Source organism: Lepidochelys olivacea (assembly GCF_965140295.1).
Source record: "Lepidochelys olivacea isolate rLepOli2 genome assembly, chromosome: 5".
Taxonomy (NCBI): domain Eukaryota; kingdom Metazoa; phylum Chordata; order Testudines; family Cheloniidae; genus Lepidochelys; species Lepidochelys olivacea.
Genome location: NC_140415.1, coordinates 90,522,761 through 90,545,122, shown reverse-complemented (window position 1 = coordinate 90,545,122; position 22,362 = coordinate 90,522,761). Strand labels below are relative to the sequence as shown.

Genomic DNA, 22,362 nt, shown 5'->3' with positions numbered 1-22,362 from the left:
GATGTGCATAGCTTGTTTAGGACTGACGAAAAAGGATGAATCCTGCCTCAGTAACTGTTCTCATCTGGAATGCAGGGTGGAGGCATCTATAGCTGCTGTCTTCTGGATTTTTGTGTTGTAGGGTGATACTGCACCTTAAAGTAATTGAGCAGTAGATGAGCTAGGGCTGATAGCTGCTTATTAGTTGAGTCTGTGAACTAAACATAGGCATGGGAAGTAGGGGTGTGGGGAGTGCTGCAGCACCCCCAGGTTTTGTGCCCAGGGTCCCAGCCACTGGCCCCGCGCTCCTGCCACCTGGGGTCCCGGCCCCATGCCCCTGTCGCCCAGGGTCCCGGCTGCCAGCCCTGCTACTGCCTGGGGGCTCGCTGCCGGCCCAGGGTCCCACTCAGCCATGGCGTCCTGGCCACCAGCTCTGCATGCGGCGTCCCAGCCACTGGGAGCCCGGGGGCTCCACTGTCGTCTCCAGGGTCCCACCTGGCTGCTGGCCCTGCATGCATGATCCTGGGTGCCTTCCCCTGTTGACGTCTCCCCCACACACACACACGCTCCCAGAGCCATGGTCCTACTCTTGGCCCGAGCTCCAGGGAGCAGTGAGGGGTGTGGACAGTGGTAAGAGGGGTGCAGCTCATCATCCCCACTCCAAAAAGTGTTCCAGTGCCACTGGAACTAAACCCATGTTGGGTCCATGGATCATTTTTGTGGATTGCAGATCAGATGTGGATACAAATTTTGTATCCATGCAGGGCTCTCTATTTAATAGTAATAGCTCGTGCCACTTTACAAACGGAGGTATTACATTTACTTTACTCGTGCACATGTAAGTGAACTCGTTGAGTATAACTTTCCACTTGCAATGGTCTAAATATGGACAAAAAGTAAAAATGAGGGATGAGAAGAAAAAGGTAGATCCAGACTCTGAAGATGAAATGTAGTACAGTCAGTGTCATGATAATACATGTGCAAGGCAATAATTTACGTTGATACACATGAGACGGGCACCTGGATATCAAGGTGATGGATGTACCAGAATTAGCTGGGATAGATAAAGACCATGCCAGGTATGGCTGGAGGGGTAAAAGTAAGTATAAATCTGACATGAGAAATCTTTCATAAAGAAGGAGAGTTGAGATGTTGCAGTTGCTGTGTAGTAATAGCTTGTGTGAAATTACATGGGACTCTGGACAGAAGGGAAGTGGAAATGATTTCAAGCACCCTATCAAGCATTCTTCCATTCCCAAGGAAAGGTAATTCAATTTTAATATTTAATAATTACCCAAGGCAAATATTATTTGGAACATAAACACACTCAGATCACAAGACTAGTGGTAGTATGAGGACTGACAAAATAATAATTGCCTGCAACGAAACCTCCAACAGAAAATACAGATACACCGTCTCTAAATGAAATCTTGACTGTTGACATAAAAATGCTTTGTCTCAAAGAATGCCAGCCACTGCATTATCGGACACCTAGCTTCAGATCAAATAGAGTGTAACCCAAACAATTCACTTCCTTTGTTAGTATTAAGCAAGTAGCTACTGTTAGTCTTAAAATTAGGACTTTGCTTTTACTCTTGTACTACAGAAATTGAGACTAACAAATTTTTTGCACTTGTATTCCAGGGGAATTAAAACCTTTAGGAACAGTCTTCACTATTTCTATTTGTCAGTGAAAGGGGGAACTAATATCCCGGAAACCAAAGTCTTCTGATTGCTTCTCTTTCTGGAAAGTAATGTAGCAGGTGCGGGAGGAACATCTGGTGTGTGAATGCCATTAGCTGCTTTTCTGGTGTTTCTGCACACAAGCGAGGTATTCCTGCACATCATCCGGGGAACCAAGAATCAATGGGACTCTCTGGTGAATAGACTCAGGCTTCACATCCAGCACTGGCTCAGTCCCTGTGGTAGCCATCCCACCAGCCTGCTCAATGATAAAAGCCATGGGGTTGCACTCATAAAGGAGCCGGAGCTGTAAGAAAAGACAAAACACAGGACTGTTTGGGGGGAAATAACAACAAAGCACTTCTCAGAACTTAAAACTGTTGACCTTCCCTTTGTGATCTTGGCAAGCTTCTGTGAATTTACCACAGTTCCATTGGGGTTAGCAATGATGGGAGCTCTGGTGTAGACCATCTGCCAGCGTTTTAACCACTGTGTTCTTCAACTCTGTCTCTTTTACAGCCTCTCTTTATTCAACCTTCTTTCAGGGTTTCTTTAACAATAACGTCCCCACTATAAGCATCATATTGTGTCATGTTCCCATCTCCCATTGTGAGATTTTTAAAACTTTCTCTTCTGGCTTCCATTGCAGCTTCTGCAGAAGCTGTAGAAGAATGCAGTGACATTGCATTGAAGTATCAATATTCCAGTGGAATTTTAGCATTTCAGAGCTCAGGTATACAGTAGGTGGGACAGCACTGGCAATAGGTTTTGCCTGACTAACCAGGTTCTTGAGGCTGCATGCTGCAGTGAAGTGGTTGAACTAGCAAAGGTGACACCTTCCCACAGGCCTTGTTTGTTATCTTGAAGCTTGGACAGTTTTGTTTGCTCAGGATATTTTGGAGTCTGAAACCTGATGCTGACATTCTCAAGTTTCAGGAGTTGACTGTACAACTGTGGCTAAACCTGTTACAGTGAGTGGAGTTCATACAGACACTAACTCAATTTTTCCAAGTAACTATGGTTATTTTAGAAACGTATTTTCAGTTTAGTGTGAGGGGAATTAGGCCCGCAATACCTATTAATGTTGACAGAAATTTCAGCCTAGATTTTCAGACATCATCATAAAAATGTTCCAGTTTGAAAGCAAATACATTTGGGTCATGTCAAAAAACTCTGAGGTGCTGGAACTAGGGGGATGGGCATGTGGCAGCGCCCCCTGGCTTGAAGTGGTTTCCATCATATGCAGGGTTTACAGTTTGGTTCAATGGCACTCAGTACCCCCACTATAAAAATTGTTCCAACGCCACTGAAAAAACTATAGTATGTAAAGGAGAATGAAAGGCTGGTGATTTAACAAGTTTTAGTTAATGGACTTGGTTTTGGGGGATCTGCTTGGATAAAACACTTATTTCTTCATTCTGTGCCTCAGGTCTCCATCTGCAGACTAGAGGTAATAATACTTTCCTGTCTTACAGGCTTGTTAGGTATTGAGCCTATACAAATGTAAAGCACTCTCCCAAAAACATAATGTGCTTTGGGGAAATCGAGGTGTGTAATGGAATGCAATTAACCATGTAATAATTTCTGTGATCACCCTGTTTGCAGTAAAACCAGGGATTTCATACACCTAAGCAATGTACATAACATTAACTTTATTTCTGACTTATATTTAAAGTTTGTTTAAATGCCACTCTAAGTACACAATGTCCAGCTAACAAGTAATTTGGGGCAATGGCCTTTGTATTCTCTTTATGGCATGGTCAATTCGAAAAAGAAAACCTGCCACAAAACAGCAGTGGAGTCACTGCAGAATCATGTGGGGTTTGTCACTGCTTTGGTGTGACTGTAAACCTTAAGAATGCCATCCATCCGCCTCAACAGGTGGAAAACTAGATGGGACCAGCAGTGATTGGGATAGAACCCGTAGAAAGGGGAAGGAGAGCAGGCATTAGCTGGGGGGGATGCAGGGGTGCCCCTCCCCCCCCCCAGAATCTCTATTAATTCATTAGCCAACCAGGAGAGGAAGGGAACTGATTGGTCCTTTGCTCTCCCCTTTTATTAATATTAAATCCCAGGCCAGGCCTTGAGGAGCCTCTTTTTGCTCTATTTCAGAAACCCCTGCCACCTCCACCCCCTGTAACCATAGTTTAGGAGCTGTGTTTTACAGATACTACAGGTCTGACCGATCACCTGTTTTGGAGTCAAAAAGGAATTTTTTCTTCCCATTATGGCCAAATTGGCATAGTCCAGTTTGGGGGGTTTTGTTTTTGTTTTGCCTTCCTCACAGCATCCTGGAGGCACAGTTAGGCTAAATAGGAATAGGATTTAGTAATTTGTGGTAGTATTTGGTAGGGATGTTAGTTTATTGCAACTTGTGGCTGGTTTCTAGTGTAATTACAAGGAATGGTTCTGGGAATTTGCTGATGGGCCTTGTGCTCATGGGATAGACTAGGAACCTGTGTCCTACACAGGCTAAAGTCCTCCCGTTTTGGTACCCTCTGTCGCCCTCACAAGGGGATGGGGGTGGTGGGTGGTAGGATTCAGAAGAGGAAGCTGAGTCTACCCTGAGTGCCGGGTGATATGGCAGAGGCTTTAACCTCGCACTGGAATTACGTACAGGCAGTTAAGAGCCTGGGTGACAGGGCAGATAGTGCCTCTCCCCTGTGTTGGGTTTAATAAAGTTGTGGTCTGCTGCCTAAAATCCATCCGTGTGTCTATCCTCATTCACCACCATGTCCAGGTCAAAAGCATACTTCTTGCTTTTGTTTGAAAAGCTGACCTCATCCAAGCTTCCCTCCTTTAAATGAATTAACGTTTTGTAATTCATTAGAGCATTGTGAACATCAGATCCAAAAAAAAATTTGGTTAACACTTCCAGTTTAAAAACAGCATCTTCAAATAGGTTGATACTGTTTATTTCAATATGAGAGACAAATATTAACTCTCATTGTATATATTGAGCACTCTACACTCTTGTTTTTATCTTGACCTGTAGGGAGTGGCATTTGTGCTATACTAGCCTGTTCATTTAGCATGCCCATCATGCACTTCAGCTCCAAAATCTATGGCGCAAATCCATCCCAGGTACAACGCCACAAATTTGCTCTCTCAGCACCCTGCCTATGCATTGGGGATGTTCACGGGGTAAAGGAGGATGACTGGGTAACAGTCGCCATGGTACTGTCTTTCCAACCGGAACAGCTGTGACTTTGGATGAATTGGTCATTATGTACAAACCTACATGCTGAAGACAACACAAGTCTAGAAAAAGTGGTGGTGATCCTTTACCTCAAATTACAAGCCCTTTTCACTCTTAACTGAAAGTGACAGCCCCTTAATTTTTGTTTATAGTATAGCCATTAAAAGCAACCTCCCCTGCCCCCCCAGTATTAAAAACCAAAATCTTGGAAGCTGACTGAGAAAACAGTGCCCCCAAAATTCTCGTTCCAGCACCTAAATACATCACCTTCACAGTGCACCCAGGCTTCCTGAATGAAAGCCTTGAGCTAATTGTCACCTCTCTCTCCTCCATGGCAACACAATCCAAGTCAGCCATTAGCTACTAGAGGCTAATTTACATGTGTAAATCCTTTAATTCCATATTTGTTCCTTGCTTTCTCTAAAGCTGTGAAATGAAATCACCTTGAAACTGCTATTGCCTTCCAAAAAGGAGCACAAAGTAAAGATTCAGCATATTTTTTATAGTATCTGGCACAGCTGTTCACGTAAAATGAAGATCCCACATACACATACCCTTTGCTCAGAGGTCTAGAGCACAGTATGTATTTCACAATGTATGGTGTACGCTGCCTCTCGGTATATGCCTGCCAGTACATTCAGGATGTCCCTTTTTTTCTGTCTCCTATCTCATTCACTTCACAGCTGCTTTATATAATTTCCAAATATAAAGACTTAACCTGAAAAAGAAAATCTGTAAAGCTGGTTCTCTCTCACACACAACCACTTCACAAATTCTGTAATAAATGGCCAGTCCCTGCCAGAAGGCCTTTAACACTCAAACATTCTGAGCAAATCTGCCCCAGAAATCACATGACCTGGAATGGCTTAAAAACCAGTCTTGAAAATCATTACATAATGAGGGGATTCCTGCAGTGCCACCATGGTGAGAACCCAGCTATTTCCCTACTTCTATCAATTCCTCTTTTTCAACAAGGACTTATTGATTGGCCTCTTCAGATGAGTTTTTAGTCCCCTGTCCCAAGGTGGTTTGTATAGTTGGACAGATTATAATCATCATGATGACAGCTTGGCTAATTCTGTGGGACAAAATATATTTGTCCACACCAGTCAAGGAAACAGTGCTTTCTAGCTCAGTTGTATTTAAACATGATTTCTGGTAGCACAGTGTTATTCAGTGAGGACAAGGCTGCGGCGTCTGTATAGCAGACCCAGTCTATGTACCATGAGACTCAGACCTTGTCTACGTGGTGGTGTAATGTGCTTTATGGGGGGTGTGATATCTAAAAGGCACTAATATGTTGCACATTAATTGGTCTGTGTGGATATTGGTGGTCCATACTAAAGATTCCCTAGTTCTTTTTAATGTAGTACTATTTCAAATAGCAGTACATGAAGGTGAATCAGCAGAATCTATATGGACCAATTAATGTGCAAGAGGTTAGGGTGCTTTACAAGTTACACCCCTGCCATTACTCCACCTTGTAGACAAGTCCTAAGTCCTACACTATTTTGAATACTTTCCCAGGGGAGCCATTGTGATGTTTCACTCTAGTGGTTGGCTCCAGTTACTATAACTGCTTGATCCTCACTACCAAGTAAAAAAACTATTTTTAGGTCAAATGGTAGAGGCCTGTGTGTTCAGTGCTGTGTTCCAGGTTCAATCCTCATTGGAGACTGTGAATCAAAAGTTGGCTCCACTGAAGGATGTGTGCATAGTTTGTAACACGATTAGTTTAAAAACACAAAAATAAGTGGGATGACTCTGAAAAGTCAGAAGTATGTTAGATGGGACCATTGTTGAGTTGGGCCAAATCTAATTTGTAAAAACTTTGGCCTTAGTGTCCCTTAATATACTCCCAAACCAGCTCAAGAAAAGCTATATTTAAGCCATTGTGCATAAATTAGAACCATTCTGACACACTCTGGAAAAACAGTGGTATTAGGTACAGTAAGTTCAGAAGACAAACAGTTTACCTTTCCCTTAGGACTCTTCTGGTTAGCTGGGTACATGAATATCCCACCATACATCAGGGTGCGATGAACATCAGCCACCATCGAGCCCACATATCTAGAGCCATAGGGTGCACTGCCATCCTGTAAAACAGATGGAGACCCTGAAGCTAAAGCTGTTATATCTGCCAGGCTGGGTAGCTGGCAAAACTGCAATGAATCATTGCCCTCTTCATTTTGTTACAAGGCAGAAATCAAAATTCCTGACCACCTATGGGACACTCTAAATGTTGGCAGGCCTACAGTTTGACACACCCTTTCTCAAAAGGATAGTCTCTTGTAAAATGTAATAATGTCCATGCAACCCCAAAGTAGCTGCAGCAGTTTTTAAACTCTCCCTGGGTAGTATGAGCCACTCATGGTAACTTTGTGGCATCACACGTGTGTGCAGTTTGAGTACATGAGAACCTCATGCCATCTTTCCACTTTCCCTGCTTGCTCTGTCTTGAGAGCCAACATGGACTGAGACTGGTGATAACCTTGCTTCCTCATGTGATCAGAAAAATGGGTGTAGTCAGGTGCTTCCAAGGATGGAGATTCAGGAAGAGCAGAGCAAGGGGGATCTATCCTTCTGCTACACCCTGAGGATTCTTCTTGTTTTGCTCCCAAATAGGTGCTATGATTTTAGGATTGTTGCAGACTTATTCTGGAGATTAGTTGAGGGACTGAGGATTATTTGAGAGTATGGTTTTGTTTGCTTTTAGCTTTTTGGAAGGCAGTTTATCACAGAAAATGTCATTTTTGGGAGAGAAGTAAGAAAATGTATGCCTATCAAACTTGACAGTGCCTATTTAAAATCTGGGGGACATGTGCTCCCCCCGTGCATCACCTCTGATCTCCTGGCTCTATCAGTATACACCTTCCAACTTCTGCAAGAAATGAGGCAGGGGTTTTACAGACCAATCTCCTTCATTACACAATCCTTATTCATCCCCAGAGCCAGGTCCATCCTGTGTACTGAATGGGGTAAGTGGTCCTGTTGTTAAAAATAGTACGTGATCAAGTAATTTAAAGACTATATCACAATCCATAAGTACCAGGGACCCAAATTCTGCACAGGCAGCCTTAAAAGAATAGGAAATGCCAGGATTCTATTCTAACTTTTGGGTGCTTGACTTTGCAACCTTAATAATGTCCTTTTTAAGAAGAAGAATTTTTGTGTATTAGGACATAGAGGACCACATTCCACTAGTGTGTTTGAGTTATCTGAGTTATGTGATGATCATAAGTACAGTATATGGGATTAGGAAGGACAGCTGGGAATCCTGCTTCCTCTATCAGGGTTTGGATGTTTCCTACCATGATAGAAACATAACTGATACAGACGCAGCTGAATGCATGATCATGCTACAAATAATAGAAAATAGAAACTGCTTCATTTTAGTGCAGTTGTCATCTGCATCACAAGGACCTGGCAAACAGACAAAAGCAAACCTTTGACTTCCCTTTAGGAAAAAGACACTAGCAGGTGTACATTCAGTGTTCACTTTAGTTTTCAAGTTTTACTTCTTGTTTGATCCCTTATGATACAGCCTACCATTCTCACAGCTGCAATTGAATATCTCGTATATTTCTCTTTCAGATGAGAAAGCTAATGTATGCTGCATGATGGCTGGAACAATGCCCAGATTTCCCTCTCAGACAAAGATAACAGAGACATGAATGCCAGTGAAATAAATTTTTTCCTCTGACTAGACTCTCAGAAATGCCTAATTTGTATGTGCACCTGGAGAGCATTTGATATTGGCTCAGTGGGTCCTAATGAGAGGGAGAGATTTCCAAGATTCCAGCAGCATATGCATGACCACTGAGTACCCCCTTTTCCCTCACCCCCCCAAACTGCTGCGATATTTTCAACAGTGGGGTGACGGAAGCAGGCATCCGTGCATGCCAGCCTCACACTCGGTGCAGCCCACAGTATGTATTACAAGAGGCAGCAGTGCTGGCTACTGTGCCTCACAGAAAACTGGATGCCAAGTCCCCCACCCAAACTGCTGCTCTGACATGATGCTGCCATGGGCTATGAGCCACACCAAGAATCAGTCACTCACTCGCACAGATGCCCACTTCTGCCTCCCCACTGTTGGAAAAATTGTAGTATTAGCTAGTTTTTCTATTTCCAAGCAGTCCGTGAAATCACGATTTTCACAGGGCCCTATTTACGAGTCTCTTATGCTTAAACCAAATGGATTAGAATGGTTCAAAACATGAAGGCCGTGTAACGTTTTCCCACAGTATTACATCAGCTTTCTCCTCAACCTCTGCTCTATTCATCTGTGTGGCACCTGTTTTCTTCTACAGAGGTATTGTTAGATGCACGGCTAGAAAGAAGATCTCCTAGGAAGGGGGACATAGCTCTGGCTTAAAGTAAAATTTGGTTTCCCTAGCTCTCTTCTTATGTACAAAGCTTGTTTCCTCCATAACACTGCCCCTAGTGGAGGGCATGTTAGAATCAGCATACTCCTTTACACACACTACAGGAAGCTCTTCAGATGGCAGCTTGCTATTCAAGCTTGAGTAACAGACAGAGGTTTTGTGATGGTTAACAAGAGATTTAGGTTTACTCTGGACTTTTCCTCCCTCCCTGCATCCCCGCACCGTTGCCATGGAGAGTAGTCACATTCCAGAAGAGAGGGATTGGTCAAGGGCCCTTGCATTTGACTTTGAAGCAAGAAGTGTGCCCTTCTAAAGGAAGGTGAGATGCTGTGATGGAACTGAAAAGAGAAAAGGGGTAATAGAGATCAATGGGACAGGCAAATGAAAGGTAATTAAAATAATTAGTTAACTAACTTAGTTATTAATATGGCCTAGCAAAGCAATAAGAACATGCACAGAGGCAAATATAATGTCCTTTTTGAAGCAATGTTCTACGTTTCATTTAGGAATCTTTGAGAAACAGTAGACAATTTTCCTTCAGCCTCCTCCCCTGCCTCCAAACTTGGTATTGCCCAGGACCTTCATTTTTATCTTAGTCTTTGATTTTATATTTGCATTTTGTATCTGCATCTGTATGAGTGCATTTTTTGGCATCTAACGGTCTAATAACCTGATTTGCAGGCTCAGCCCTGGTCTACACTAGGACTTTAGGTCGAATTTAGCAGCGTTAAATCGATGTAAACCTGTACCCGTCCACACAATGAAGCCCTTTATTTCGACTTAAAGGGCTCTTAAAATCGATTAACTTACTCCACCCCTGACAAGTGGATTAGCGCTTAAATCGACGTTGCCGGCTCGAATTTGGGGTAGTGTGGACACAATTCGATGGTATTGGCCTCCGGGAGCTATCCCAGAGTGCTCCATTGTGACCGCTCTGGACAGCACTCTCAACTCAGATGCACTGGCCAGGTAGACAGGAAAAGAACCGCGAACTTTGAAATCTCATTTCCTGTTTGGCCAGCGTGGCAAGCTGCAGGTGACCATGCAGAGCTCATCAGCACAGGTGACCATGATGGAGTCCCAGAATCGCAAAAGAGCTCCAGCATGGACCGAACGGGAGGTACGGGATCTGATCGCTGTTTGGGGAGAGGAATCCGTGCTATCAGAACTCCGTTCCAGTTTTCGAAATGCCAAAACCTTTGTCAAAATCTCCCAGGGCATGAAGGACAGAGGCCATAACAGGGACCCGAAGCAGTGCCGCGTGAAACTGAAGGAGCTGAGGCAAGCCTACCAGAAAACCAGAGAGGCGAACGGCCGCTTCGGGTCAGAGCCCCAAACATGTCGCTTCTATGATGAGCTGCATGCCATTTTAGGGGGTTCAGCCACCACTACCCCAGGCGTGTTGTTTGACTCCTTCAATGGAGATGGAGGCAATACGGAAGCAGGTTTTGGGGACGAAGAAGATGATGATGAGGTTGTAGATAGCTCACAGCAAGCAAGCGGAGAAACCGGTTTTCCCGACAGCCAGGAACTGTTTCTCACCCTGGACCTGGAGCCAGTACCCCCCGAACCCACCCAAGGCTGCCTTCTGGACCCAGCAGGCGGAGAAGGGACCTCTGGTGAGTGTACCTTTTAAAATACTATACATGGTTTAAAAGCAAGCATGTGAAAGGATTACTTTGCCCTGGCATTCGTGGTTCTCCTAGATGTACTCCTAAAGCCTTTGCAAAAGGTTTCTGGGGAGGGCAGCCTTATTGTGTCCTTAATGGTAGGACACTTTACCACTCCAGGCCAGTAACATGTACTCGGGAATCATTGTAGAACAAAGCATTGCAGTGTATGTTTGCTGGCATTCAAACAACATCTGTTCTTTATCTCTCTGTGTTATCCTCAGGAGAGTGAGACATAATTCATGGTCACCTGGTTGAAATAGAGTGCTTTCCTTCAGGGGACAGTCAGAGAAGCCCATTACTGCTGGGCTGTTTGCCTGTGGCTAAACAGAAATGTTCCCCGCTGTTAGCCACAGGGAGGGGGGAGGGTTGAGGGGGTAGCCACGCAGTGTGGGGAGGGAAAATGCGACCTTGTAATGAAAGCACATGTGCTATGTATGTAATGTTAACAGCAAGAATTACCCTGAAAGAGTGTAGCCACTGTTTTATAAAATGTGTCTTTTTAAATACCGCTGTCCCTTTTTTTTTTTTTCCTCCACCAGCTGCATGTGTTTCAATGATCACAGGATCTTCTCCTTCCCAGAGGCTAGTGAAGCTTAGAAAGAAAAAAAAACTGCACTCACGATGAAATGTTCTCTGAGCTCATGCTGTCCTCCCATACTGACAGAGCACAGACGAATGCGTGGAGGCAAATAATGTCAGAGTGCAGGAAAGCACAAAATGACCGGGAGGAGAGGTGGCGGGCTGAAGAGAGTAAGTGGCAGGCTGAAAGAGAGGGCTGAAGCTCAAATGTGGCGGCAGCGTGATGAGAGGAGGCAGGATTCAATGCTGAGGCTGCTGGCGGACCAAACCAGTATGCTCCAGTGTATGGTTGAGCTGCAGCAAAGGCAGCTGGAGCACAGACTGCCACTGCAGCCCCAAGTAACCAACCGCCCTCCTCCCCAAGTTCCATAGCCTCCACACCCAGACGCCCAAGAACGCGATGGGGGGGCCTCCGGCCAACCCACCATCCCACCACTGAGGATTGACCAAAAAAAGAAGGCTGGCATTCAATAAATTTTAAAGTTGTAAACTTTTAAAGTGCTGTGCGGCATTTTCCTTCCCTCCTCCACCACCCCTCCTGGGCTACCTTGGTAGTCATCCCCCTATTTGTGTGATGAATGAATAAAGAATGCATGAATGTGAAGCAACAATGACTTTATTGCCTCTGCAAGCGGTGATTGACGGGAGGAGGGGTGGGTGGTTAGCTTGCAGGGAAGTAGAGTGAACCAAGGGGCTGGGGGTTTCATCAAGGAGAAACAAAGAACTTTCACACCGTAGCCTGGCCAGTCATGAAACTGGTTTTCAAAGCTTCTCTGATGTGTACCACGCCCTCCTGTGCTCTTCTAACCACCCTGGTGTCTGGCTGCGCGTAACCAGCAGCCAGGCGATTTGCCTCAACCTCCCACCCCACCATAAACGTCTCCCCCTTACTCTCACAGATATTGTGGAGCACACAGCAAGCAGTAATAACAGTGGGAATATTGGTTTTGCTGAGGTCTAAGCGAGTCAGTAAACTGCGCCAGCGCGCCTTTAAACGTCCAAATGCACATTCTACCACCATTCTGCACTTGCTCAGCCTGTAGTTGAACAGCTCCTGACTACTGTCCAGGCTGCCTGTGTACGGCTTCATGAACCATGGCATTAAGGGGTAGGCTGGGTCCCCAAGGATACATATAGGCATTTCAACATCCCCAACAGTTATTTTCTGGTCTGGGAATAAAGTCCCTTCCTGCAGCTTTTGAAACAGACCAGAGTTCCTGAAGATGCGAGCGTCATGTACCTTTCCCGGCCATCCCACACTGATGTTGGTGAAACGTCCCTTGTGATCCACCAGAGCTTGCAGCACTATTGAAAAGTACCCCTTGCGGTTTATGTACTCGGTGGCTTGGTGCTCCGGTGCCAAGATAGGGATATGGGTTCCGTCTATGGCCCCACCACAGTTAGGGAATCCCATTGCAGCAAAGCCATCCACTATGACCTGCACATTTCCCAGGGTCACTACACTTGATATCAGCAGCCTTTGATTGCCAAGGCTACTTGCATCACAGCAGCCTCCACAGAAGATTTGCCCAGTCCAAATTGATTCCCAACTGACCGGTAGCTGTCTGGCGTTGCAAGCTTCCACAGGGCTATCGCCACTCGCTTCTCAACTGTGAGGGCTGCTCTCATCTTGGTATTCATGCGCTTCAGGGCAGGGGAAAGCAAGTCACAAAGTTCCATGAAAGTGCCCTTACGCATGCGAAAGTTTTGCAGCCACTGGGAATTGTCCCAGACCTGCAACATTATGCGGTCCCACCAGTCTGTGCTTGTTTCCCGAGCCCAGAATCGGCGTTCCACAGCATGAACCTACCCCATTAGCACCATGATGCATGCATTGGCAGGGCCCATGCTTTCAGAGAAATCTGTGTCCATGTCCTGATCACTCACGTGACCGCGCTGTCATCGCCTCCTCGCCCAGTATTGCTTTGCCAGGCTCCGGTGCTGCATATACTGCTGGATAATGCATGTGGTGTTTAATGTGCTCCTAATTGCCAAAGTGAGCTGAGCGGCCTCCATGCTTGCCTGGGTATGGCGTCTGCACAGAAAAAAGGCGTGGAATGATTGTCTGCCGTTGCTCTGACAGAGGGAGGGACGACTGATGACACGGCTTACAGGGTTGGCTTCAGGGAGCTAAAATCAACAAAGGGGGTGTCTTTACATCAAGGAGTATTTCAGGCAGGACTTCACGGAGGGTTCCAATAAGAAATGGTGCACCTAAGTTATCGTTCTTATTGGAACAAGAAGGTTAGCCTGGCCTCTGATTGATACATGGCTAGATTTACCTCGCTGCACCTTCTCTGTGAGTGACTGCAGTGTGACCTAGAAGAATGAGTCCCCTAGACGGGGGAGGGGGGGGAAGCAAATGAATACAGAACAAATCTGGTCTATTTCTTGTTTTGATCCACTCCATCTATCTTTTACATCTTTGGCTGGCAGCAGATGGTGCAGAAGGACTGCATGCCATCCACATCTCATGGCTGCTCGACAGAAGTTGGTACGGTACAACTGCTAGCCATCCTCATCTCTTCCCTGCCTGGCAGAAGATGGTACAATACGACTGCTAGCCATCCTCATCTCTTGCCTGCCTGGCAGAAGATGGTACAGTACGACTGCTAGCAATCCGTATCGCCTGCCTGCTCACCATAAGACGGTTCAATAGGACTGACTGCAGGACTAAAGAGAATGACCTGGTCAAGTCACTCCAAATTTAGTCCCTGAGCCCATGTCTGTCCAGGCGCTCCCAGCCGACGTGGCCAGGAGCACCTCGGACATGACGATGACGGCTACCAGTCGTACTGTACCGTCTGCTGCCACAAGGCAAGGGGTTACTGTTACTGTGTAGCAATGCTGTACCGCGTCTGCCAGCACCCAGGAGTCATAGGGTGACTGTTACCTGAGCGGGCTCCATGCTTGCCATGGTATGGCGTCTGCACAGGTAACTCAGGAAAAAAGGCGCGAAACGATTGTCTGCCCTTGCTTTCACGGAGGGAGGGAGGGAACGGGGGCCTAACGATATGTACCCAGAACCACCCGTGACAATGTTTTAGCCCCATCAGGCATTGGGATCTCAACCCAGAATTCCAATGGGCAGCGGAGACTGCGGGAACTGTGGGATAGCTACCCACAGTGCAACGCTCCGGAAGTCGACTCTAGCCTCGGTACTGTGGAAGCGCTCCGCTGAGTTAATGCACTTAGAGCATTTTCTGTGAGGACACACACACTCAAATATATAAAACCGCTTTCTAAAAAAATGACTTCTATAAATTTGACCTTATTCCGTAGTGTAGACATACCCTCAGTCAAGTAGCAAGATGTCTAAAAACCTTTGCATTTATGCCTGAGAAATTGCGCCTACAATTATTTGCATGTGCAACATTGCAGGCTGCTTTTCTGAATTAGGCCCTACATCTTGTTTGCTTCAACTTCAAGCTAATGCAGCCTGAAAAGATTGTACGGGCAGAAGCTGCCTGTTTTTTCCATTATTTTTTTAGGAGGCTCTCTGGAGCCCAAACCCTGCAGCAGGGATGAAGAAAGGCCTCTCTTCGAGTGGAAGTGATGGCACCATAATGGCTTGGGCCTTTCCTGAGGAACTGTTGGTCATGCTGAACTGCCCCTAGGTTTTCTGATGTCAGCTAAAATATTCAGTAATGACTGGGCTGAAACCTTTTATAGGACCTTCCCAAGAAGATGTGAGTAGTGACTGCATTGACACAGTATTACCTTTTAAAGTTTAAAAAAAACCCTGCTGCTAACTAGATGTTTTAGTTTAGAAAAAAGAAAGGGAGTACTTGTGGCACCTTAGAGACTAACCAATTTATTTGAGCATGAGCTTTCGTGAGCTACAGTTCACTTCATCAGATGCATACCGTGGAAACTGCAGCAGACTTTATATATACACAGAATATGAAACAATACCTCCTCCCACCCCACTGTCCTGCTGGTAATAGCTTATCTAAAGTGATCATCAGGTTGGGCCATTTTCAGCACAAATCCAGGTTCTCTCACATCCCCCCCACCCCCATACACACACAAAGTTTGTATTTGTGCTGGAAATGGCCCACCTTGATTATCATGCACATTGTAGGGAGAATGGTCACTTTGGATGAGCTATTACCAGCAGGATAGTGAGTTTGTGTGTGTGGTTTTTGGGAGGGGGGTGAGAGAACCTGGATTTGTGCAGGAAATGGCCCAACTTGATTATCATGCACATTGTGTAAAGAGTTGTCACTTTGGATGGGCTATCACCAGCAGGAGAGTGAATTTGTGTGGGGGGGTGGAGGGTGAGAAAACCTGGATTTGTGCTGGAAATGGCCCAACCTGATGATCACTTTAGATAAGCTATTACCAGCAGGACAGTGGGGTGGGAGGAGGTATTGTTTCATATTCTCTGTGTATATATATAAAGTCTGCTGCAGTTTCCACGGTATGCAGCCGATGAAGTGAGCTGTAGCTCACGAAAGCTCATGCTCAAATAAATTGGTTAGTCTCTAAGGTGCCACAAGTACTCCTTTTCTTTTTGCGAATACAGACTAACACGGCTGTTACTCTGAAACCTTAGTTTAGAAACATTTCCAGTAGCCATTCTGCAACAATAGCACAGAGCAAGGTCTAACCAATATGTTTTTGTAAATGAGGTTTGAAGTCCTGCAGGATTTATTGAGTCACATGATAGACCTGTGTGACAAGTTACAGATACTCCACCGAGATGTTGCCAGAGTGCTGGTGAAATGTCATTGGATTGCACTGTTTGATGTTTTTCTCACCCTTTGAAATTTAAACGTATGAAACATAATGATACGTGGCGTTTCCTGGTTTGTTTGTTTTTGGGTAGCTTTGCTAATTGAACAAACAGTTTACACTTTTTTCACCTGTCAGGGGGCTTTATAAAAAGTAGATTATGTTTTGAGCTGGGGGATTGAAGGATTCATATATAAAGAAGCAATTTTCAGGAAGCAAGAAGGCTGTAAACTGTGTTCCACTTCCCTCAAAAGTAGACTAAATTCCTCATTTCTGTTTCAAATAAAACCACAAACAGATGCACAGCTTTATAGTACGACATATCTCATAGTAACAACTTCGAGCAATAAAGTAGAGTTCTTGGGCAGACAGAGCAAAACTACCTATTTTGTTCAGTGTAGCAAGATGTAAGTTTACAGCCTACCAAGAAGTCCTCACAGAAATATGACCTGCAACCTTATCTAAAGATGTGATCCCATTGGACTTGACAAACTAAGCAGGATCAGTTTGTGCCATTGCTTGGAGAGCTCGTGTCCAAGTACAACACATGGTGCTACAGTAGGGTTACCATATTTGAACATTCAAAAAAGAGGACACTCCATGGGGGATTGGGGGAGTGGTGTATTTGCTTGTGCCCCCCTCCCCTTCCCCAACCCATTCCAACCCCTTCCCTAAAGTCCCTGCCCCAACTCCACCCCCTCCCTGCCCCATTGAATTCCTTCCCCAAATCTCTGGCCCTCCTCCTCCTCCCCTGAGTGTGCCGCGTTCTCTCTTCTCTCTCGCATGATCAACATTCACTCTTTCTTGAATGATCAATTCTTCTTTGGGGAAAAATAATAATGGCAAAATCCTGGACATTTTTAGATATTTAAAAATTCCTCCCAGACAACAATTTAAGAACCAAAAAGCCGGACATGTCCGGGAAAATACGGATGTATGGTAACCCTAGGTACAGGAAGTAACTAGCAAGTAGGCTCTTGTGCTACTGTGCCATTACTGAACCAGTGCCTCAGTATAGCGCTATGGGGAAGTTTGCTACTGGATGCACTGACTTTTAGATGAGACATAAATCAGATGTCTTCTTTCACAAGAGTAGGGTTAATTCTAGCATCCTAACAAAATTCAAACTTGAGTAATTATAGTTGACCACATTTTGAAGTGACTTGTGGGACATACACAGACACATTTTCAAAGAACTTTTCAAAGCTGCACAAGCAAAATGTGTACATGTACCTGTTCATCCTCACAAAGGGCTCAGTCATACCTTATTAGGCACTGATCCATGCTGAAGGCATTGCAGGTGGAGAGTTCCAGAGGCAGCAGAATGTAGAAGGTAGCATGCCCTCAGCTATACCTGTTCAGGTGGTACAATGTACACCCAGTATGGGGGAAGGGGGGCATGGTCATGAGTCCACCTCTTTGCCTTTGGAGTTGTATTATGCCCCAAGAGGTGTTAGTCTTTGCACAGCATGGGATTTGCAACTGTACCCTGCTGCTGCACAAGGGTGCAACTGTGCGGGAGGATTTTTACACCCTGCCCTTCAATGCAACCTACTGAGCAGCAGTGAGAAATCTAGCCCAAAATGGATAATTGTGCATATTATTAATTTAGGTGCATATTCAAATATATTTGAAAATAGGTGCATGTCCAAATTTTGCATGCATAATTTCAGAGGTTCTTTAAAACTCTGGCTCTTATTATCTAGCACATCTTCCTCCAAACTATTACACAATGCCAATGAGTTTGGCTACCATAAAAGTTGAAGTTATAAAGGATTTTCAGAGTAGTGGAAACCAAAGTACTTTAGCCATGTGGCCAGAATGTACCAGGTTGTAGATAATGTTGACAAGGAGTTTAATTCAGCAAAACAGTCAAACCTATCCTCCTCTTTGAGCCTACTGTGCTCAAAGCAGCATGAGCCCTTGCTGCATTAGCTGATTACAAAGCTGATATTTTCCTCACCTCAGGGAATTTCTTCCTTTGTAAATACTCTGTCATTGCAGGATCAAAGTACTTAGCATAACCCTCATTGATACTGTAGATCTTCCCTTTCTTCTTGATTTTCACATCTTTATCCACCAGAACAAATTCACCAAGAGCCTACAGAAGAATGAGGTGCACCAATTACTAGCAGGAAGCAGGATACTTTGTATATACTCTATCAGAGATGCCACGCTAAAGGAAAGTTTGAAAAACTTTAGCACAATGTGGTCCTTTAATCAGCATTCATTTATATGACTTGTCATTGTTTCACACAGATCACAAACAGGAAAGCTGCTTTAGGTACAGGAAGATTTGCCATATCTTCAATGTGAACAAAAATAATCTCAGAAATAATTGTCATAAAGTGACTACAGTCCAGTATTATGAACCCCAAATCTTAAAAAGATGAGTCAGACCTGAAAATGTCATAAGATTGGATCAAAATCATGTTTTTTAAAATTGATTTTTGGGGGTTGTCTTGATTTTTGAACTGCCCCTGTGCACCCCCACTGTATGTATATGTTAACTAGAGTGTTGTTAACATCCCAAATATATTGAGTAGACTGATCTTGGCCACTGGTGCATGAGATCTCCAAATCATCAGGCAGCCAGGGAGCTTCTAGCTTCTCCCCAAACCTGAAAATTCTAATTAATTAATGCAGTGTCCTCCCTCAGCCCTCACATCAATTCTGTCCCCAGTCTGTCTGCTTGGTGTGATCTCTTCAGTAAGTTACTTTTAGAGCTTAGATATATTGGCCTTCACTGAAGTCAATGCACAATGGTTGGCCTCCATGGAGCCAAGATTTCGCCCATTAATTAAATAAAACCTTTATATTGTTGCCTATCTTGTGCTGACTTTCCAAATGAGCCATCTCCTTTCTCCGACTCAAGCTCCTTGGACAATGCTGTCTGGGCTTCTGGTGTCTGATGTGGAGAAGCAGTCTGCAGTTTTATGGGCACTTTTTTTATTTGCAATATTTGAGTATGCAAGTTAAAGCACTCAAAGTAAAGCTACCTAACCTGCAGATGCAGTCAGGAAGTTAGGGATATAAGTGTGTATGAATTATACCCATAATTAGTATTTGCATTTGCTGAATTAAAAGCTAAACTGAGGCTTTTTTTTAAAAAACTAGGGTGGGGCCCTTAATTGGAGGCAAAGGCACTGCCCATGATGAGTTTTCTTAAACATTTCCCAGTGTAGGGCTATGATGTAGTCTTAAAATAATACACAGGGGCAAGGTCTCAATTTCTTCCCTTCCACGAATGGGACTGCAGAACTGCAGCCAAGGTGGTTTTGTATTACCAAGTACCAGTAGGACAAGGACAGATTAAAATAGGACAAGCTGAAAAGGGAGAATGCCACAAATAATATTCTCTAAACCAGAGAGGAATGAGAAAATAAGTAAAGCCTAGCACATGAAATACGAAAAGGCAGAAAGAATGTATATAGTAATATCTTGTGTATATACCGGATCTAGCATGAAGCAGTCCACTCCTTGCCCCGTAGAAAGAGCCACCAGGGTAGCACTGCCATACAAAGCATAGCCTGCTGCGACGATATTTTGTCCTGGCTGCAAGGCATCCTTTTCAGAGGGCTCATCTTCTGTTGTCTGAGGAAAGAATTATCACGATATTGAAGGTTGAGATCTTAATGGAAAACAATAAAAGCAGAACTCCAATTTAAATAAAAAACTGTTAAAATAACCAATGTCTTTTAGGGTTGCCAGATGTCCAGTGTTCGACCAGAACACCCGGTCAAAAAGGGACCCTGGCGGCTCCGGTCAGCACCACCCACTGGGCCATTAAAAGTTGGGTCGGTGGCACAGCAGGGGCCCAGGGCTAAGGCAGGATCCCTGTCTGCCCTAGCTCCATGCAGCTCCCGGAAGCAGTCGCCAGGTCCCTGCAGCCCCTAGACTCATGGGTGGCCAGGGAGGCTCCGCGTGCTGCCCCCGCCCCGAGGGCCATCTCTGCAGCTCCCACTGGCCTGGAACCACAACTAATGGGAGCTGTGGGAGTGGCACCTGCCTTAGCATGCACCTTTCCACAACAGCAAGGTTTGTTATTTATTATTGGTTTTGCATGCTGTGGTTTTAAAATCAGTTTTCAGTCCTCTAGGACTTATTTATAAACCACCATACACGTTTACGGCATTATATAAATAACAATGTGAGTGTTCCTATTCAAGTCATGTAAAATGCTTTACTGTTTTTACAAACGTTAATATTAACCACCCTATGTACGGGGTACTATTTACTCTTCTTTAGAGTAATATCTTCTTTAGATATCTATAAGCAACATGTGAGTTAAATTCATAGATGGTATTGAACTGGAAGGAACTGCAAATGTCCATGAGGACAGAGACATAATTCAAAAGGACCTAAAGAGAGCAGAAAACAACAGCAGAAAAAAAGGCAAGATGATATATCAAGCTGGGCAATGACTATTCAAATGCTGTTATTCAAGGAAAAGGAGAAACTTGAGAAGCCATAATGCTGAAAAAGACCTAAGGGTGATAGGGAACAGCAAATTAGCATGAATTCATTATGCCATGTGACAGCAAGATAGACCAGTAGAATTTTGGGCTGTATTCACAGAAATGTCATATCATGGAGAAGAGAGGGGGTGTTGACATAGTCCTTCTCCATAGACGGTACGTAAAATTGCATTTATCTCTAGATACCACATTGACAGAAATATATTTACAGACTAGAGGGAGTTCAGAGAAAAACAACAAAAATTATCAGGGGCTGGAGGGCCTGACTTAGAGAAAAGATTGAAAGAGATAAATATTTACAGCTTGGCTAGGAAATGACAGAGGTAGGGACATAAGTCTATGAATGTTTTGTAGGGTGTTCAAATCGATACAAAAGCAGTAATTGTATTAAATTAATAAAGGGAAAATTTGGGCTAAACACTAGAAAAACTTCTTGATAGACATATTAGACTTCGGAATAGTCTTCCTATGGGGAAGTGATGGGGCCCCATTGCTTGGGAGATTTAAAAGTCCACTGGACAAAACATTACCAGCTATACTTTAGTAGGACACACCAGTATTCTGGCAGGGAGGCAGAGTAGTTGATATAATAATTTTTCCCCAATCTCTGAGATCTACGTTTTCTGACTCTGTGATAAATGCTGAGAATTGTTATTCTCTATGCTCATTCAGGGTGAAATAGTGCCATTGATTTCACTGGGGCCAGGATTTCATGCTGTCTCCCAAGTTTGCCAAAAAGTTTGTCAATTGTGGTGGCTTTTTTGTGATGACACCTGTTTAGTAGGAACTTGAACAAGACCTTTAGTCACAGTCCTGAGGTCCTCGTTTAGCTTTAACTCATTCCTGACTCAGCCAAACAAACTCCCATGGATTGGAATGGGATTTCATTAGTTTGAGTAGAAGTTGAACAACAACTTAAGGATTTCACCCTAGCTAGGGTTGGTCAAAAATTTACTATTAAAATTGTTTTTCAATAGAAAATAGGCGTTTTGACTGTAACAGGGCCACCTGTCCCTTTAAGGGCCAGGAAGCCTTGGGCCAGTTAGCCCAGCCCTACCTGTGCAGGGTCTGAGATTTAAAAGGAGGAAGAGGAAGTAGGGAGCGAGTTCCCTGAAGAAGGCTGCTAGAAGTCCATGGAGGGGGGAAGCAGGATGGATGGCTAGACCAGCTGAGGAAAAGTGCAGGTGGTGGTGGGGTGTCTCCTGTGGCTAGCTCTGAGGAGAGAGGGCAGATGTAGAGGAGAAAAACCTCTAAGAAGTAATAGGTCATGGGAAGCTGACTGAGGAGAAAACCCCAGCAGTTGAGAACTGACAAGGGATGTGGGGCAAGGAGCTAAGCTCAAGCTAGGAAGAGGCACAAGAATGATTAAAGGATTAGAAAACATGCCTTACAGAGATGGACTCGAGCTCAGTCTATTTATTTTAACAAAGAGAAAGTTAAGGGGTGACTTGATCAGTCTATAAGTATCTACATGGAGAACAAATATTTGTTAATGGGCTCTTCAGTCTCAGAGAGCAAGGAATTACATGATCCAATGGCTGGAAGTTGAAGTTAAACAAGTTCAGACTGGAAATAAGTTGCAAATTTTAATGGCGAGAGTAATTAAGCACTGGGACTATTTACTTGATGGTCATGGTGGATTCTCC

The 22,362-nt window shown here is 44.4% G+C and overlaps 1 protein-coding gene across 1 annotated transcript in view; it reads right to left on the bottom strand.

The window, feature by feature from the left end:
* Window positions 1-1,239: 1,239 nt before the first annotated feature.
* Window positions 1,240-22,362, bottom strand: part of LOC311520372 (fructose-1,6-bisphosphatase isozyme 2) — a 44,133-nt gene continuing 23,010 nt past the window's right edge. The window contains exons 4-7 of the mRNA XM_084627773.1: window positions 19,692-19,832; window positions 18,202-18,339; window positions 6,838-6,957; window positions 1,240-1,969 (exon numbers count right to left, since the gene is read on the bottom strand). Coding sequence (XP_084483899.1) covers window positions 1,775-1,969; window positions 6,838-6,957; window positions 18,202-18,339; window positions 19,692-19,832 — 594 coding nt within the window. The 3' untranslated portion in view covers window positions 1,240-1,774. The remainder of the gene's footprint in view (window positions 1,970-6,837; window positions 6,958-18,201; window positions 18,340-19,691; window positions 19,833-22,362) is intronic.